This window comes from Colius striatus, chromosome 4 (assembly GCF_028858725.1).
Source record: "Colius striatus isolate bColStr4 chromosome 4, bColStr4.1.hap1, whole genome shotgun sequence".
In the NCBI taxonomy this organism is placed as follows: domain Eukaryota; kingdom Metazoa; phylum Chordata; class Aves; order Coliiformes; family Coliidae; genus Colius; species Colius striatus.
Genome location: NC_084762.1, coordinates 92,207,023 through 92,226,238, shown reverse-complemented (window position 1 = coordinate 92,226,238; position 19,216 = coordinate 92,207,023). Strand labels below are relative to the sequence as shown.

The window sequence follows — 19,216 nt, the reverse complement described above, 5'->3', positions numbered from 1 at the left end:
GTATAAACATCCATGAATACCATCAAACTGGGTACTCAACTACACAGGGAAAAGTCTTTTGCTGTCTGATCTTGGCATTATGAATGTTTCTACCTGTGATAGGAAGAGGTGGGAGAAAAGAGAAAACTGGTTAACTCAGGAGATTAGATGATATATTCTTAGTTCTTCATTAGATGACTCTTACTTCAGGTGAAACCACAATTGACACCTGCAGGTTGGACCTGATTGTCCAGTAGCAGTATTAATTTGGTATACTTGATGCATGTTTGGTGTTTTGAGACTTGTGTAATCTTTCTTAGTTGTACAAAATGGATGGAATGTGCATATTAAATGTGCTAATAGCGTTTCTCACGCAGGGGTAAATGGCCAGAAGATGCAAGGCACAACAGGAGAAAAACAAACTGTGCCTAGATGAAATTCTGGGAAGGACAGAGGTTATCAGAATATGTCTTCTCAGGCAGAAATTTGGCCAGGACATGAGGATTAGTATACCTCCTTATTTGCATGAAAATCTGCACCAGAATTTTAATGGGCATGTTCAGGGTCTCATTAGCTCAGCGCTCTTGGAGCATGCGGAGATATCGGTCCGTTATTGATAGAGAGAGGTAGATATTGACTACAGGATCCATAGAATCACTGTGAAATTAGCCTCGTCTGGTTTTTTGTTTGTATTCATCTGCACTGTTTGTATCCAAGCACAAGGACATGAGGTCTTTAATAATTCACTGTCTCTGAGACTGTTGCCTCACTTTGTCTTCCAGTTTGATCTTCAGCGGATGGTTATTTACTGTGATTCTCGGCACGCTGAGCTGGAGACCTGCTGTGACATTCCCTCTGGACCAGTAAGCTGCTTTTTGTCATTTATTCATTTTCACATGAACACTCTTCCTTGAATTCTTTTACATAAATCAGGGACTATCAGGCAGTGTGGGATTATAAGTTTTTTAATGATTGTGAGTGAAATCTAACTATATAATTGGTAACGTAACAGCTCTGGACGAAGACCACAGCAGAGCAATGAGTATGAGGAATCTGAAGTTTCCAAGTTGCTTTTTCCTTGTCATACTGTCAGGGGAGACAAAACCCTGAAGTGATGATAGAACAACAGAAATACATCATGAAATATTCAACATGTTTCCCACTGGTTTTATTTGGGAAGAGCTAAAGCATTGCCAGTTGCTGCTTAGTTTCCTATGCCCAGCTCTCATTAGAAACTTCCACCCTCCTATCACTCTTCTCAATCTTGGTTAAAAAGATTTATTGTTCATTTTGCCACATTTTCCCCCATTGCTTAAATGAATGGCTTTTGTGGGATTTGATTCCTCACCAGGACTCATTTAGTTGTACGTTATCCAATAATGCCCATGTGGTTTCTATGAAGTGGGTGGAAGAAGCACTGAATGCTTTGTCATGACCTTGGGTGTTTGGATGCAGTGCCAGGTCACAGTCCTGACAGAAGCACCTCCCCTGGAAGTGAGGCCCACTGTTGGCAGTGAGCAAGTTGGCCACCTCAAGACTTTCAACTGCTCCTGTGCTGCTGGACAAAAGGTGAGTATTGACGTGAGAGTGTTTCATTTGAGGCATGTTGAAAAAGGTTTGGAAATAGGGGTATGACACTGTGCAATTGAGTTATAAGAAGGGCTGTGTTTGTTTGTGAACTAGAGATGGAAAGCACTTCATAGAAAGATCCAGGCATGTGTTATTCACAGGTGGGATGTCTGTAAAGATAATGACAGTATTTCCAGGTGTTTTCTCTTTACCTAATTCAAATGAATTTTGATCACACTGGTAGTGCTGGTAACAACCTTGAAAACAAAGTGGCTATTCTTATCCAGCCCAGTTATGTGCATCTTTCTTTAATTAGAAAGGAAGAGATTCTGGAGGCAAACATAGCCACATCTAGAAAGTCACATAGCTTTTAAAAGCACTTCACTTGCTTAGTTTGCTGTGACTGGGACCTCTGAGAAGCCAGCTTCATCATGCTCTTGAGGCCATGTCAGTGTTACTCTGCAGTAAAACCTGTAAACATTTCCATTGTCCTCAGTTATTGTAGTGTCTGCCTCTTGATTTGTTGGATACTGAGAAGTTCAGTCTGACTAACAATTTTTTTTTTCTATTAGGGAGAAAGAGGTCCAATTGGTCCTAAAGGTCAAAAGGTGAGTAATATGTGCTAGTTCACTTGTTCAATAAAAACAGCAACAAAAAGGCAGTTTCACAGTAAGTTGGGGATTCTGAGAGATGAGTCAGTTTATCACAAGACTGAGTTTGTACAGTTTTGGTTGAGCCTGGGACCACATACCTCTGCTCTAGGCTTGCATTCAAGCTTCTCTGTTGCTGCTTTATGTCATACTTAGAGTAAGTGTTTTCCAAGATCTTTTCCTGTACCTTCTAAACAGATGTTTTGTAAGTTAGTGTTATTCACTAGGTCATGTACAGCTTTCATGATAAATCACCTGGAAAAACATGTGCTGCTTCTGTCCTGTGCCTCACTTAGCAGTGCTAGATATCCATAGGTTCTATCCATAGGTTTGTGACCCAATCTAGGTGAACCTGCTTCTACAGGGGGCTTGGACTAGATAATCTCTAAAGGTCCCTTCCAATCCCTACTGTTCTGTGATTCTATAGGTTAGGCAGCAGCATTGCAGTTACACTCAACAAAGTTTCCTGAGAACTAAGGTAAAGGCTTGGTCACAATCTGTTATCCTTAGCAACACTGAGTGATTATGTTAAATATAGTTCACTTTCCTCTACATGCTGTCTTCTTCCTAGATAACAGGGTAAGACGGTGGTTGTGATAAGTCCTTCAAGTTTCCCAATGCAGCCTCTGTATTATCATGTATATCCTGCAAGCTTCTTTGATATTCACTTGTGTGCCTTCATCATACACACATTTTCCTTCTGTACTTGGTTACAAAAATAAAAAAGGTAATGGAAAGAAGCTGGAACACAAAAAGTTCCCTTTAAACTTAAGGAAAGACTATTTTACTGTTCGGGTGAAGGAGCCCTGGCCCAGGCTGCCCAGGGAGGGTGTGGAGGCTCCTTCTCTGGAGGTCTTCAAAACCCTTCTGAATGTGTTCCTGAGTGACTAGATCTAGGTGGACCTGATTTAGCAGGGTGGTTGGACTAGATAATCTCTAAAGGTCCCTTCCAACCCCTTCCATTCTGTGATTCTGTGAAACAGAGCTGAGAGACAATTGACTTAAAGGGAACACTTGAAGTGGAAGAAAAGAAAGATTCACAATGTTTCTAGAGAGGTGAAAGTTGGTGGCATTGGTGATTCCCAGATTCATCATCTTTGTGATTAAAAAAATATGGAACAATTCAAAACTATTTGAATGTGAATCACTTCCACAAATTCAATCACTGAATTTATACCCGTTTGGTGAATAAAGGAGTTGCACCCCACCAACAGTTACTCAGTTATTGTAGGAGGGAAAAGGAGAAATCTCATGGTCTTGGAAGATCAGACACCTTCAGCAACGTGTGGTGCTTTTATTTGGCAAGGCCTGGTGTGCAAGGAGAAGTTTTGGATGATGAGGAGCTGTGTTTTGGAGAATGTTTTCTGCTGGCATGAAAGAGCACGGGCACATTAATGCTCAGATGCGCCTGACTGAAACTGCAGAAAATGTTTCCTTATGCTTCCATGCATACATAAATAGCAACTTCTATTTTAATCTGTGACAGCTTAAATAATGATGGGATGTTTTGAAGAATGGCAGAGCCATGACTGTTGTGAGGAGGTTGCAGAAGGACGATGATGACAATAACAAAAGCACCCCGTGGCCTCAAGCCGTTGTCTTTCACGGCTTTGACAAGGTCTGTGTGCTGCTGAGGGTGTCTGCAGTGTGCAACGTGCTGGGGTACAGGAGATAGTTCTTGAATGCAAACCACTGTATATCCAGGCACAACATCAACACGTTTTCTGTGACAGATCCATTGCTGTCCCATCCATGCAGGTGGGTTGCTGAGGAGCTCTGCAGATGTGTGTGACTTTGGCTTGGCTGTAGCAGTCAGACTTGCATTCGGTCAAGGCAGGACTGTCACAGTCTCAGGGAGCTGGGGATGATGCCATTTAAATCCAGACTCTGAGAACAATTTAGGACAAATAACTTTTCTTCTCTATCTGCTAAATAAAGCAAGTAATAGGTTTTGCTCTTGTCTTGAAAAGATGTGATTAAATAATGTATACTGCCCTTGAAAGCAGTTACTGCATCGCTATTGCCAAGGAGCAGCTTGTCACAGTCCCTGCTCTATGTGCAGGAACTAATCTCTCCTCTCTCTCTCTCTGCAACATTACTGAGCTACCCAGGCTAAAATGCTGGCCATGGGGAAGAAAGTGAATGTTATTTGCAGTTCCCCAATATTACCACCTGATACTTTATTAAGGAAAGGCAAAGGCCCCAGAAAACTGTGAATGGCTTCTGCATTAAGTGTCCATGAATATATTTTAGAACCATTCAACTTGGCTCCTCATTTCTGAAATGCAAGGATGTTTTAAACCTTCATTACTGTTTAATGAGATGGGCTGTAAGGCTTTTTTAAGGTAATAAATATCAAAGCTTGATATTTTGCTACTTAAATACAAGAGACAGGGATTCAAGAAACACTAAAAAAATTAACATGAGAACTCTACTGTAGTCTTAGGTTTGATTAAAGCATGCTAACAATCTAGTACAGCATAAGAAAAGACCAAGCATTAATTGACTAAACAGAGAGATGAGAATAAGCAAATGAATAAGGATATAAATTATCAGAAAAAAAAATGGGAACAGAGTGACATCAGGACTCTGAGTCAAAATGTATTGTTTTGTTTATAGACATCATCACTGCTGAGAATCTATTTGAGATGAATTGCAGAGTTGAAGTCTACCTCTAAATAGCTGAGGCCCAAGGGACATTACTGTAGGCTGCAGGTTCTTGACATTATAAGAAAACATTTTACAGGCTGATAGTGAGAAATGCCCTGGGAGAGATGATATGGCCCTGTAAGAGCCCAGGAAAGCAGCTGGTTCAGTTGTATCAGACAAACAGCACGCAGCTGGTGGGAGTCACCTGAGAAATGACTCCCACTAGGGGATACTAGTAGGGACAGAAGTGTGGTTAAAAAAGAATCAAATCACCACCTTTGCCCCAAAACAAATCTTTGGTGAGGTTGATAAAGGCAGGAGGACTGTAAAGCTGCTTCTCTAAGCTAAGACAATTTTAAGCTTTAGTTCTGTTTTATCTTACTTAGACTGGTAATAGATGGTGTTTTTTTTCACTCTAACCAAAGAAGGAATAATGGTTGCATGATTCTTGCTGTCCTCTTTAATAAAAGATCAGTTTGAGGGTCTATTAAGTGAATGTGGTTGTCAGCTCTCAGTGTAGAAGAGGGAGAGACTGCTGTTCAAGCTCTACTATCCTGAGCATATTCCTCCTTTTAGGGGAGGAGGTTTAGACAGGCTTCTCATAGAGTCATTACTGTTAGAAAAGACCTTTAAGATCATGAAGTCTGACCAGTGGAAGTATTTGAAATATATAAAGTATATCTATTTGAAATATCTAAACCAAATATGAATGAGTTTCTGTTCTTCTCTAATTTAAATCTCTGAAGGCAGGGCAAAACAGGAGCACTTGCAGCTGTTAGAAAAGGTGAAAATATCCCTCAGAAATGAACATCTCTGACTCAATCATCCATGCTGCCAAAATGAAGGTAATGCATGGAGATGCAACATAGATGTTTTGCAAGGATGTAGTAAAGGATGATATTGGGGAAGAGGAAGGCAGGAAATAGCTTTGGAAGAATTGACTAAGATGCCTAAGACTGGGTCCTATTGATACATTTTAGGTGCTAAGGCCAGCCCAATCTAGTTTATTTTCCTTCTGTACTTACTGTGCATGCTGTGTTGTTTGGAGGCAGCCAGACTGGCTGGTTGGGGCACTGAGGTGGTGTTTAACAGGCTTCTGCTGTCTTCCAGCATTGCTATTGATCTGAGCTTAGAGAAAATCACTTCTCTGTGAGATGTGGTTGTGTCCACATCATCGAAATTACATTGTTTACCAGCCTTTTTAGGAACTTTGTGAAGTCAAATGTATTAGACAGATAGATATGTATCTTTCCCCCAAATTAGGAAGGAGTTTCAATGTACTTTAAGTGACTTGAGAGATGACTGTGACATTGTTTTTACATACATGAAACTTGAGGTGTCTTTCTTTTGGCAAAAGAATGATAAAGGTTACAGAAAGAAAAGCACATTTGGGGATGCACAGATCAGGAAAAACTGAATAGAGCCATGAAATGAAATCCTACAGTGGCTTTTGTGGGGAGATCTAGGGTTGTGCAAGGGTCATTGGACTTAATGCTTCTGTGGTACTGGAAGGTCCTACTCCAGGTCTGAGACTTTTTCTGCTTGATGCCACATCTACACTAAATTCAAAGTGCCCAAACTCCCTACAAGCAAAAGACAGTAGGAGATACCAATAGTTGAGGGCATTGTATTTATTAGTAATGGATGAGGAACTCAGCACCATCTATTTCTGCAGGAGATAGGTAGGGATGTGTGGTCAGAGCTCTCTGCTCTCCAGCTACCCCTTGGGCTGTGAAGGAACTGCTGGCAATACTGCACATAGCCTTAAACTAGTCTTAGTAATGGGTGTATCCTCATCTGGTTGTTCTTCCAGTTTCGTGACTGCAGAGCAGCATGTGAAAGTGTTTTGCAGGTATTTTTCCTGCACTTGGCAGTTTTTGGTATTGCTTTTAGTTCTGTATCTGATGAATATTTATAAAGTGATGCATCTTCTATGATTCTTTATCCCTTTCACTCACGTTCTTTATATGGGACAAATGAAAGAAAGGGTTTGCTTGGGTTTGGATCATTTTTCTTTTCCTCCTTATGCATTTGCTTCTCCAATTTCCACTCCTCTGTTCCACCACCTATCATAATTTCTGTGTTTGCAACTGGGGTTTTTTGTGTTCCTGTCTTTTGTTTGAGCAAATAGGGAGATGAACTGTGTGCATTGCATACTTTTATGTGGGAGGCTGGAGTGAGCTGAGCATGAATATTTAGTGTGAATGAAAACAATGGGGTTTTTCCTTTTTTTAAATAGTGTCTGTAAAATCTTGACAACATTTGCAGGTTTATTTTTCCATACTTTAGGTATTCACTCGCTAGTTGTTATGAAAACCACCTTTCCAGGCCCTTCCCATCATAGAAAACAAGAACTTTTGAAGTACTTCAGGCTTCTGACAGGATTTTCATATGAAAAATAGTCTATAAAATCAATCTGAGAACTTTGACATTCAAGTCACTGTAAATGCAATGAAGTACACCCAATCCTTATGGCAGGAGTTAAAATGTTGACAGTAGAGACCAGAAGTGTCTACTATCTCAGTCAAACCTTTGTTGTGTTACTTCCCCCTCCAAAAAATCAAAGCAATGGAAAGGTGATCACAAAATGCAAGTACTAATGTTGTACACTTCACAAATGAGTGAGGGTGATGGAGTCCTGGCACAGACTGCTGGGGGAGGGTATGGAGTCTTCTTCTCTGGAGATTTCCAAACCCACCTGGACATGTTCCTGAGTCCCCTGATTGAGGGGAACTTACTTTGGCAGGGGGCTTGGACTGGATGATCTCTAGAAGCCCCTTCCAACCCCCACCATTCTGTGATTCTGAGTCCAACAGGGAGGTCTAAGAGGAAATCTCATCTGTTATTTCTGGTCTGTCAAGAAAGCAATGAATTAACTCCGTGGTATTAATAACCTTTCTTCTTTTTCAAGGGTGAAAGTGGCAGCTATGGGCTTCCTGGACTCAAAGGAGAAAAAGGAGAGTCAGTAAGTAAGAAAGATCAGAATGATTTTTATGTGAGATGATGGAAATACAAGTAGTTGTTTTCTCCTTTGTTGGAGAACTTACTCACAATGTCCATGTACTCTGTTGAATATGTTCTTTTTGCTGGGCCTTTATCCCAGGGGAAAGCCAGCCTGGCTTCTACTGACATTTTTTGGAAGGGGTAAATGGAAGGTAAATGGATGGATTCATCCCTGAATTCATCTGATAACTGATTTGATATTGCCCATTTAATTAAAATATGTCTTGAGAATACTTGATTTTAGTAAAATGGTACATCCAAGACAAGATGCAAATCTCTCTCAATTCTTTCACATTCAGATGACCAAGATGCAGCTTTTCCCAGTTGCAATTAATGCAAATGCCAGACTGAGTTTATAGGCTCAAAAATCTTTCACCCTATGTAAAATTCATTCTAATGTGGATTGATGACATCTTTAATTTTGGAAATGTAATATCAAACTCTGCCCTGAATAGAAAATAAGATGCCTTTCTGGCTGCAGTTAGAGAACACAGGATAGGTTTACTATTTTAAATTGTCATTGGATTATTATCAAGGAATTATGGCCAAGGAAAATACTTCCCCTATAGTAGTTTTCCTGTGACCTTTGTGTCTATATAAATATATATATATTTACACACACAGTATAGATGGATAGATAATCTCAGACCTATAACAAGTAAGGCATGGAATACATATTTAAAGTGTCATTTGCCATCCTTTTTCCCTTTTCTTTTGTTTTTAGGGCAGAGTCTATGGGAGAGGAGAAAAAGGGGAAAAGGTAAGATCTATCCCTTAGTTGGACTAATTAAATGAGGGTTGCTCACTGTTGCTTTCTGTAGGCCAAGTGTTGCTTTTGGAGTGCACAGGATGCAAGAGATGTGACACAGTTGGATTTTTGTAGGGAACTTTTATGTTGTGCTATGACTCCCTCTGCAGAGAAGCTTTTCAGTGTTCATTCTTTTCCTCTTTGTGTTTTTTTATCTTCCCTTGTGCATTGGCTGTGTAAAATGCTAACAATTCAAATCATAATCTTTGCTTTATGTAACCAGCAGTGAGTTTGTGGAGGATAATGCAGAAAAGCCACAGTCTGGTAGAATAAAAAACAAATGGAATGTATAGTTTTGAGTTCATTGACTTTTCAACAGGATTAAATTTGGAACATGAGGTGACTGCCACTCTTTCTTGTCATTGAATATTTTCATTAATAAAGAGGACAAGAGCTGGACTATTTTATTACTGCATGTATTAGGAAAGATGGAATATTAAGGCTTGGTGGTTAAAACTGAGGATAAAGAATAATCACTGAAAATTGTTAGGTTATTTATCTTGGAAAACATGTTCAATGGTGATCAACAAAGGGAAACAAGTAGCATGATAGGACTAATTTACATGAAAAGAGATGCTGGTTTCCAGGCAATTCTGTCTACAAGCTTCTCACTCCCCACAGCAAAATGAGGCTGAAGACCTAGACAACAGAGAAGAAATAGATCTTTCTCTCTATAGCTCCATATAACACCTGTTTGTGAGTGTTTACCTTATCACTTGGGAGAAACAATGGAAAAAGATTGACAGGAGGGTATAGGAGGTAGTTGGATGTATTAAGGAACAGGTTGTGGTTCATGGTGAAAATGGGGTTAAGAATCTGGAGCTGTTTTCTAGGGGATCTGTCACTAGCTGATCACTCAGGGAATTTAAGATAATATTGGATTGTGGTCTAAGAGAAAGAATGTCACACTAGTGAGAACATGGTATTTATGGCCATTGCATCTTCTCATTTGTTCTTTCTGTGATTATGATGTATTGATTGTATATAGTGGTAATGCATCATGTGAAATTACAGTCTAAATGAGGCTTGCTGGTGGCAAGAAATATTATTAAGCCAGTCTAGAGACAGAGGAGCTGTAAAGCACACATTTCTGCATCCATCTTCCTGCAGTCCTCCCACTGACAGCCACTATTTAGCCTTTGAGTCTCAGGATTCAGCCTTTGGAAACCAGCTCGTGTTTGGCAGGTGGTGAAAGTCAGCAGCCTGATGGGAATCATGATGTTTACAGTATGAGTTGTGCTGCAGTTGAAGCAAGTTCTTATTTTCATATGCTTTGATCTCTGCTGAAAAGTGCTGGAAAACATTGCTCCATCTGTATTATTCTCATGCCTAGAAAAGTAGATCTGCAAGAGTGTATTGGAGGGGGGGAAATAAAAAGACCCCACAGTACAGGCAGAACTTTTTTCACTGGGATAGCCAAACAACATTGACTGGCCCAAATGAATGTGTAGGCACGGAAATCCCTGAGTTTATGGCCAGTTTGTTTTGTTTATTTAGTGCTCCTGCCAGCTGAGGCAGCTTGCCCTCATCTGTGGAGGAAGTGTATTTATTTCCCAGTGTGTTTGTGCCCCATGGCTGCCCAGTGGCTGAATGTCAGTTCAGCTGCTGATTGGGAGCAAAGATACACCAGCTGTATGGTCTTGGCTTGGTTGAAAGAAGTCTGGGGATATAGAATTACAGAATATCTGAAATTGGAAGGGACCCATAAGGATTGTCTATCCAACTCCCTGCTCCTCACAGGACTGCCTAAAACTACACCATATGACTAAGAACATCATCCAGATGCTCCTTGAACTCCGACAGACTGGTGCTGTGTCCACTTCCCAGGGGAGCCTGTTCCATGTCTGACCACTCTCTCCCATTCTAATGTCTAATCTAAACTTCCCCTTATGCAGCTTCATCACATTAGCATGTGTCCTCTTGCTGTTCACCAGAGAGAACCAGCCCCTCTTCCTCTGCTGCTCCTGTTGAGGAAATTGTAGACTGTGATGAGGTCTCCCCTCAACCTTCTCTTCTCCAAGCTACACAAACCCAAGTGACCTCAGCCACTCCTCCTAAGTCTTGCCCTCAATACCTTCCACCCTCTTGTTTGCTCTCCTTTGGATACAGTCTGATAGTTTGACGTCCCTCTTATATTAAGGCACTCAAAACTGCACACTGTAATTGAGGTGAGGCTGCATCAATGTAGTATGGAGTAGGACAGTCACATCCTTGGACTGGCTAGCTAGGCTGTTTTTGATGCACCTCAGGGCATGGTTGGCCTTTTTGGCTGCTCTTGACTCATGTTCAAATTGCCATGAACTCAAACCCCCAGATCCCTTTCTAGGAGCTGCTCTTCAGCCTCTTGTCTTCCAATATCGATGTATAATGAGGATTATGCCATTCCAGGTAGAGAATTTGGCAGTGGGTCTGGTTAAATTTTATATGGTTAGTGATTACCCAACCTGTGCTGGCTGTGACCAGTGACTGTGTTGTCTCTCAAGTGTGTTTCAATTACTCACAGAAGAACCTCCATAATTTTACCAGGTACTGAGGTGAGACTGACAGGCCTGTAGTTAGCAGTGTCTTTCTTCTTACCCTTCCTGAAAATTGAGACATTTGCCAGCTTCCATCTGACCTCTCCACACTCCCAAGACCTTGATGTCATGTCATGGCTTGTTTGCCCTGGTCATGGTGGTCCTGGTTACTAGTGCTCTAGGTACTGAGTCTTGACCCTTGCTGCTTCTGGCCTTGCCCAGATCTCTTCAACCACTGTCATGAAAGCTTTGAGCTCCTGGTTGGTCTCTCCACTCCTCTGAGATTCCTTCAGTTCATGAACAGTAGAGTGCTTTGCTGCTGATGGTGCCAGCACTGGAGCCACTTGTCTTAGCGATGTTTTTGTGTGTATAATTTTTCTTGAACACGAAAGGTCATCTTCATGGTTGGCCTTCAGGTGCAAAGGTGAGCCTTCAGCAGCAGAAAAGGGAAGGACTGTAAGGGGAAAGGTCATCAGCCATGCAGGCAGTGGGCATATGATGGATCACTATTGCCTCTAGAGGTGGAGTATCATATCTGAGTCTTGGCATCAGAGGAGAGTAGCCAGAACCACAAGGAGCTGGGATACAAGTGTCTGAAACGGTAGCTGCCATCTATACTGAAAAAAACAGAGGAGAGCTTATGTAAGGAAAGCCTTCCCAGGAAGAACACCTGGAAGGAGAGACTTCATGTGGCTTCTTTCCTGTGGTGCTGCTATGACTGCATGAGCACAAGTTCTTGTTCTGTGACAGCTTTATGTTTCCTTGATTTTTATCAGTATGGGCCAGTGCTGAGGGACTGGATCAGAGATACTCCAAAGCAGCTGCAGTCTGTGCAGTCGTTGCTATGCTCCTTTATAAAGACAAGGCTCACGTCCTCAGTTTTGATAGAATAAAGCTATCTCACTTTCAAAAAGACTGAAATGACAAGATTAAAATCATCACCTTATTATAGCAGTGCCCTCCAGCTGTGCTGGTGCCAAACACCTGCCAGATCAGGCTGTTGCCAAGTATTGTGTGTAGGGCAATTATATGTGTGTAAGCATCTGTTAGAGGGCAAATCCTGTGCTTTTCCAGGAGGACAGCAGAGGCACTGGCTTTGCTTCTCCAGCACATTATCTCAGTTATATCACTAAGTTAAAGCCAAAATGATGCTTGTATTAGAATACATCACATGCCAAGCACATTGTTAGTGTTAGATAACAGCAGCTGCAGCTGAAAACCTGATTCGTGTCAATGTGAAATCTTGTGTGACTTTGAACACCAGGACATTCACTGTGATGGTTCAAGCAGAAGCCCAGCATGTTCTACCAGTCCTAAATGTCTCAGCCTGGTAGAGGATGCTTTTTATGAACAGAAATAAGCATGTGCAGAGCAATGAATTATGCACAGGTATAAAGAAAGCCCTTGGAGTGTTTCATCCCTATGGCATTAGATGTAGTCTGTTCTGTTTCTACTCATAGATCTGTGACCCTTTACTGTGTGGGCCTTCACATGTTGTGCACATACTTATGTTATTGAAGTGATAATGATACATTGACTAATACCCACTTCTCTAACATGATGTGCCCTCGTGGCCAAGAAGGCCAATGGCATCCTGGGATGCATGAGGAAGATTATGGCCAGCAGGTCAAGGGAGATTCTTCTGCCCCTCTACTCTGCCCTGGTGAGGCCTCATCTGGAGTCCTGTGTCGAGTTCTGGGCTCCTCAGCTCAAGAGGGACAGGGAAGTGCTGGAGAGAGTCCAGCACAGGGCCACCAAGATGATGAGGGGACTGGAATATCTTTCATACTGAGGCTGTTTAGTCTGGAGAAGAGAAGATTGAGGGGAGATCTGAGGATGGGTGTCAGGAGGTTGGGACATCCCTTTGTTCTATTGTATCTAGCAACAGGACAAGGGGTAATGGGATGAAGCTGGAACACAAAAAGTTCCACCTAAATATAAGAAAAAGCTATTTCACTGTTTCAGTGAGGGAGCCCTGGCACAGGCTGCCCAGAGGGGTTGTGGAGGCTATTTCTGTGGAGGTCTTCAAGACCCACCTGGGCATGTTCCTATGAGACCTGATCTAGGTGACCCTGCTTCTGCAGGGGGGTTGGACTAGATGATCTCTAAAGGTCCCTTCCAACCCCTACCATTCTGTGATTCTATGATCACCACAAAAGGCAATGTGTTGATGTTATTCTGAACGTTATTCAAATGGGTATTTGCCACACCAGGTCCTGCAGGGGTTATAACTCAGATCTTCAAACCCCTGTTGATCCAAGAGGAGCAGGTGGACAGGACTGAAGGCAGAAGGAACATCTGTAGAGCATTTTTGAGGATGATTCAAGCAGGTCGGGGTTTCAGTGACTCTTGATCAAAATCAGGGAAATCGTGTTTGACAAGAGAGGTAAAGGCCAGCTGTAGGGAGAAGGTTCTGCAGGTGGGAAGGTACTTGGAAAGCTGATGACTTTGGAGAGGATGTGGTGAAAATATGTGAAACTTTGAGTGGTACAGACATATCGGTAAGAAATTATTTTTCACTGTTTCTTCTGTTATAAAAGCTAAGGAGAAGCAAATCAAACTAGCTGAAGGCACATTTCAGATTAAGAAAATGAAATTCCTTTTCATCCAGTAGATACTGGAACTGATCTGTACAGGTTAAAATTTTGTGTGCATCTGTGTTAATTAGACACATCTGTAAATATCTAGGCAGTACAAAGACATTGCTTCTGCTTCAGGACATCAATGAGTCTTTGCAAACTGATGGGTGATAGCAGGACAGCAGAGTAGTGAAGTCTCCTGTAATGCCACTGCTACAGAGGTGATAGGAGCTAACTAGACCTTTGGCCTTGCTCATAGCTATTCTGAGACTTTTGAACAAGTGTTGAGTATTCCTCACACCCTTATTGCCCAGAAAGGGACAGAAGTTTCCATAGTCCACTCAGGGCTTGGACCAGCACTGTCTGTAGTTGTTGAAGAAGAGTAAGAAACATAAGAAAGGTGTCATGAAACAATTGTGTCAAGGAATTGCTACTCTGATTTTCCACAGGAAACCAACCTGTCAGAGGAGAAAGCTCTAACCAGAAACACCCACCTCCTGCAGAGCTGATGAATGGAGGTTTCAATGGGGTACACTAGGACTTCCCTCAGTAATGTGTTTCCAAGAATATCCAAGCTATCTCTTTGTGCTTCTGTGTTTCCCTTCATGCTTGTAATCACATATGCAGCAATGAATACGAGAAGCAACTTGAGTACATGAAACCTGTATTCTTTTACCAATGTTTTTTTCATGGTACTGACTCGCTCTGATAAAAATGCAGAAGGATTAGTACAGGATGTCTAATGAGAATAAAATCTCTGAAGTGGCTTGGCTTAGTAGGGATGCAGTGACTGCAAGACCAGGCATTGAAAAGAGAGGCAGGCAGATAGTTAAGGCTCTGGGCTATGAGATGCAGGCGTAAAACTTGGCACTGACAGATCTGTTGACCTTGGGCAAAGCAGCTAGCCTTTGTTCATGTAAAATGATGCTGGGGACCTCTTTCCCTCCAGGCTTTGTATATCTTGCCTACTAGATCCTTCAAACAAAGGCATTGCTTCCCCTTCTCTCATTTGTCTTCCAAATTGGACTTATTGCCATTTTTAGGGCTTCTGGAAAAGCTGTAGAAATCTGCCCTGTTAGATAATCCACACAGAACTCTGTGTTCTTTGTTTTTGCTCTGAGGCAGCTGAATGTAGGCAAGGTCAGACCTAAAAGCCATGTTAACTTTTTTACCCCAGTGCTGTGTTGTCAGCAGGACTTACCAAATTAGCACGAGTACAGTGCCTCTGGGTCTGGGCTGGCTACCATCCAGTAACTTGGGGCACAAGAAAATGAGTGCAATTCTGCTTGTGATAGGTGCTGCAGACATAGCCAGAGTCTGATATTGCATGCTGGTTCGATGACAAAGGAGAGCTTTTGCTTGAGTATTTCTAAGGGATGCCTTTTGGGACCAGAATGGCTGTGTGTGTGACTTGGTTGCAGGCAAGGCTCAGATTAGAAGTGATATTTTAGACACATGGAGCTATAATAATTTTTGAGAGTCAGGTCCTTGAGTGTCAGGGTGCAGCAAGAACCATTTATACTCCAAGCAAAAATGGAGGGACCTCACCAGCCAGGGCTTATCCCTTAGCACCCCAGTGAGGAAGCAGTATGGGACAGTGATATTGTTCAGATTCAAGTGACAGTCTAGATCACCAGACCAGTTCATGGTCATGAAACAAGTCTAAGTCCAAGCCAAGAAGATGATTCTGTAAGTCAAGGTCAGGATGAGCAGAGTACATGGCCAAACAGCTGCAGTGTAGTTCAAGTAAAGTTCAAAGGTGAGAGCCTCTGCTTAAAAGCTTCAATGCCAAGGATGAGGAGCAACCATCTTAACTCCTAGAAGCAAGACATGCTCTGTGAGTGCTTACATGACACAGAGCCTCAGCTTCCACAAACTAAGAATTAGTCCTTTTTCATACAACTTCCAGATAAAATTCATTATCACTCATGCAGATTGTGTGTCATTTCCCTACTGAAACCTTGAGCTTAGTCCAAGGAAGATGCTCCAGGTAGGTTACAGGACTTGTTTGGACTGCTGTGATTTTAGAATCATAGAATGGTAGGGGTTGGAAGGGACCTTTAGAGATCATCTAGTCCAACCCCCCTGCAGAAGCAGGGTCACCTAGATCAGGTCACATAGGAACATGTCCAGGTGGGTCTTGAAGACCTCCAAGGAAGGAGCCTCCACAACCCCTCTGGGCAGCCTGTGCCAGGGCTCCCTCACTGAAACAGTGAAATAGTTTTTTCTTATCTTTAAGTGGAACTTTTTGTGTTCCAGCTTCATCCCATCACCCCTTGTCCTGTTACTATGTACTATAGAAAAAAGGGATGTCCCAAGCTCGTGACACCCACCCTTTAGATATTTATAAATGTTAATAAGATCTCCCCTCAGTCTCCTCTTCTCCAGACTAAACAGCCCCAGTTCCCGCAGCCTTCCCTCGTATGAAAGATGTTCCAGTCCCCTGATCATCTTGGTGGCCCTGTGCTGGCCTCTCTCCAGAAGTTCCCTGTCCCTCTTGAGCTGAGGAGCCCAGAACTGGACACAGGACTCCAGATGAGGCCTCACCAGAGCAGAGTAGAGAGGGAGCAGAACGTCCCTTGACCTGCTGGCCACACTCTTCTTCATGCATCCCAGGATGCCATTGGCCTTCTTGGCCACGAGGGCACGTTGCTGGCTCACGTTCAGTTTATTATCAATCAGGACTCCCAGGTCTCTCTCTGCAGAGCTGCTCTCCAGCAGTTTGACCCCCAGCCTGTGCTGAATTGTTCCTTCCCAGATGCACTTGTCCTTGTTGAACCTCATGAGATTCCTCTCTGCCCAACTCTCAAGCCAGTCGAGATCCCATTGACTGGCAGCACAGCCTCTGGGGAATCAGCCAGTGCTCCCAGTTTGGTGTCATTAGGGAACTTGCTGAGGGTACACTCTGTCCCCTCATCCAGGTGGTTGATGAAAATGTTGAACAAGACTGGCCTCAGAACCCATCCCTGTGGAACCCCACTGGCCACAGGCCTACTCCACTGGCTACAGGTTTAGATATCACCAAGTTCCAAAGGTGAAATGCCACTCAGTTTCCCTTGAGCTGGTGAGCTGAAAGTTGACTCCAAGAGTCTAAGGAATCAGGAGGCTTTGTGCATCACCATCTAGGTCAGTGGACCTAGCTCTTTCAGCCAGTACATCTTGACAGTAACAAGATGGGAAAATATGTCCAAATTTAGAGATACTATTGAGTTTGAAATTTGAAAACAAAACAAAACCCCAACTGCCCAGCATTTGGTGTTCCTTGGAGACAGAGGCTGTGGAAATATTGCCTCCTTGAGCTTTGGTTCTCAGCACTCAGATCTTCTTTACTGCAGAATAAAAAAGTATGTGAGCATAGCTCAAACTGACCTGGTAATGGAAAGTAAAAATGCAATATCTGCAGGTTTTTTCCTTATTGTTTTTTGTGCTGACAATCATCTCTCTCAGGATCCATTCTTAGTTACCACCTTCATCTGGTTAAGGTCACTCAGCACTTAATTTCTCAGTCAGGCGCTTAAACATCTGTTTTATAATACCTCATCTATTTCATAAGGCTGTCATGTAGCTCACTGGAGTTGTTTGTATCTGCCATTTCTTTTGTGAATCTTAATTTTAATCCTGTGATTAAAAGGTGAGATGCATTAATATTAGTGTCTGCTTTAGTATTCTGAGTGTGTTCTGAATCCTCTCATGTACGCATGCAATTTAAATCTGCCCAGTGAGTATTTCTGAGCCTTTTTAACTGTAGTTGAAGTACATTCCTCACAGCTAAATAACCAGGGTTTGATGGAATTCTTTTTCTTACCAGTAATTAATGGGGTTTTAGATAAATTCTGTGCTTTTCTGTGATCCAGAATAACAGCTGAAGATTGTAAAAACCAACTTGAGTGAGATCATGTACTAATTGTGCATTGTGACAACTTGCTAGTATTCTTACACTGCTGAGAATCAACTTGGGTTTTTTCCTTACATAAAGTTAAGAGTAAGACTTCTTTCTATTCAGCATTGGTCACTGTCTGACAGGTACATTGCTGGTATAGAATGACATCTACTGGCAAGCAGAAGTTTGAAAGTCTCCAGCACTTGTTTCTTTAGAAGATTTCTCTGTCAAGATCTACTGGCACTGTGGAAGGGAAGCACATGAGGAAGACTCACTACTTCTGATAGAAGAGCTGGTGAGAGGGAGAACAGATTGTATTGATGCTGTCATTGATAACTTGTTCAAATGCAGGAGCTCTTGAGAGTGATATTGCAGGGGATAGATATGGATTAGCTGCCTGTTAGGTGGAAAAGAAAACAGCTTCCCTAGCAATCTGCTGTATAGACTCTGAAGTGGATCTCAGAGACTAATGAATTGCAGAGATGAAGCAGATTCCTATCACCAGTTTATCAAAAGCATCTTAAATGTTCCCTATCCCTCTCTCTGCTACATGTTTTCACATGTAGTTAAGCAGCCAGATTTTCCCCTTTCCACTGATCAGAGCTGTTGCCAGGCTGAGATTCCTTGTCCATAGCTGAGGAGTTGCAGGTTCCTTGTTCATGGGCTCTCTGAAGGTGCAGCTGAAGGCAGGTGAGACCATGGCAGCACTGGATTTCATGTTATTCTTTGCTCTCCCAAATATGACCCTGGATAACTCAGACTTTTTTTTTTCTAAGCACTAGCTAGAGATATTGTGTCTCCTAAAGTCTACAACACTTGTTGTCTCTGGCTTTGACAGAAAGATGGTGATTTGTGTCTCAGACTCTGCTAGGTAATAAACATGCACATAGTTACATGTGCCAGGTGAGGAAAATGTAGGTTTTTTCATTGGAAATGTTTATTTTCCTTGTGAAATGAAGCACAGACCATTAGTGGTTATTTCAAGAGAATGAAACATTTGATGGTGTGAAGGGGTTTGGCCTCTGGAGACTCAGTTTGTGTTTCTGGTTCTACGTCACTGGCTCCATAAGGGATCTTGGCCTTAGATTTTCCCCTTCTTGTACCTTCATGTAAAACAGGAAGAATTGAATCATGACCCTTGTAATGTGCTCTGAGATGAATGAGACCTAGAGAGCAGCATCACTTTATAAACAAATATGTCTGGTTGGAACAAAATGATTTATAATTTTGGCAAATACTTGATTGAGCAGCCTCAGTTATGTTTGGCAGTCCACAGAGGCGTACCACTGCAAGCTCTAAGTAGGTGGTGATAAGAGTTAAGGCAGGATACTGTCTCCAGCATGGCATTTAAAGAGAGATATGGAGAGATGTTGGTCATTGCAGAGAGTAATGAGAAGAATTATCAGTGATTTTGCAACTTTAACCATCAGGGAGAGACTGAAAAGAATGGGCTCTGCAGGGAAGGGAGAAATCATGGAATGAGGGATACCAGTAGCAGCAGAGGTCTAAGAGCAAATCAGGACTGAAATTTGGAGTGTTGTGGCAGAGCTGCTGTAATTTCTGAGGGGTGTGTAGAGATCTGA

At 42.2% G+C, this 19,216-nt stretch overlaps 1 protein-coding gene across 1 annotated transcript in view; it reads left to right on the top strand.

The window, feature by feature from the left end:
• Positions 1-19,216, top strand: part of COL22A1 (collagen type XXII alpha 1 chain) — a 208,731-nt gene that overhangs the window by 69,549 nt on the left and 119,966 nt on the right. The window contains exons 7-11 of the mRNA XM_061996052.1: positions 762-842; positions 1,435-1,548; positions 2,121-2,156; positions 7,759-7,812; positions 8,575-8,610. Coding sequence (XP_061852036.1) covers positions 762-842; positions 1,435-1,548; positions 2,121-2,156; positions 7,759-7,812; positions 8,575-8,610 — 321 coding nt within the window. The remainder of the gene's footprint in view (positions 1-761; positions 843-1,434; positions 1,549-2,120; positions 2,157-7,758; positions 7,813-8,574; positions 8,611-19,216) is intronic.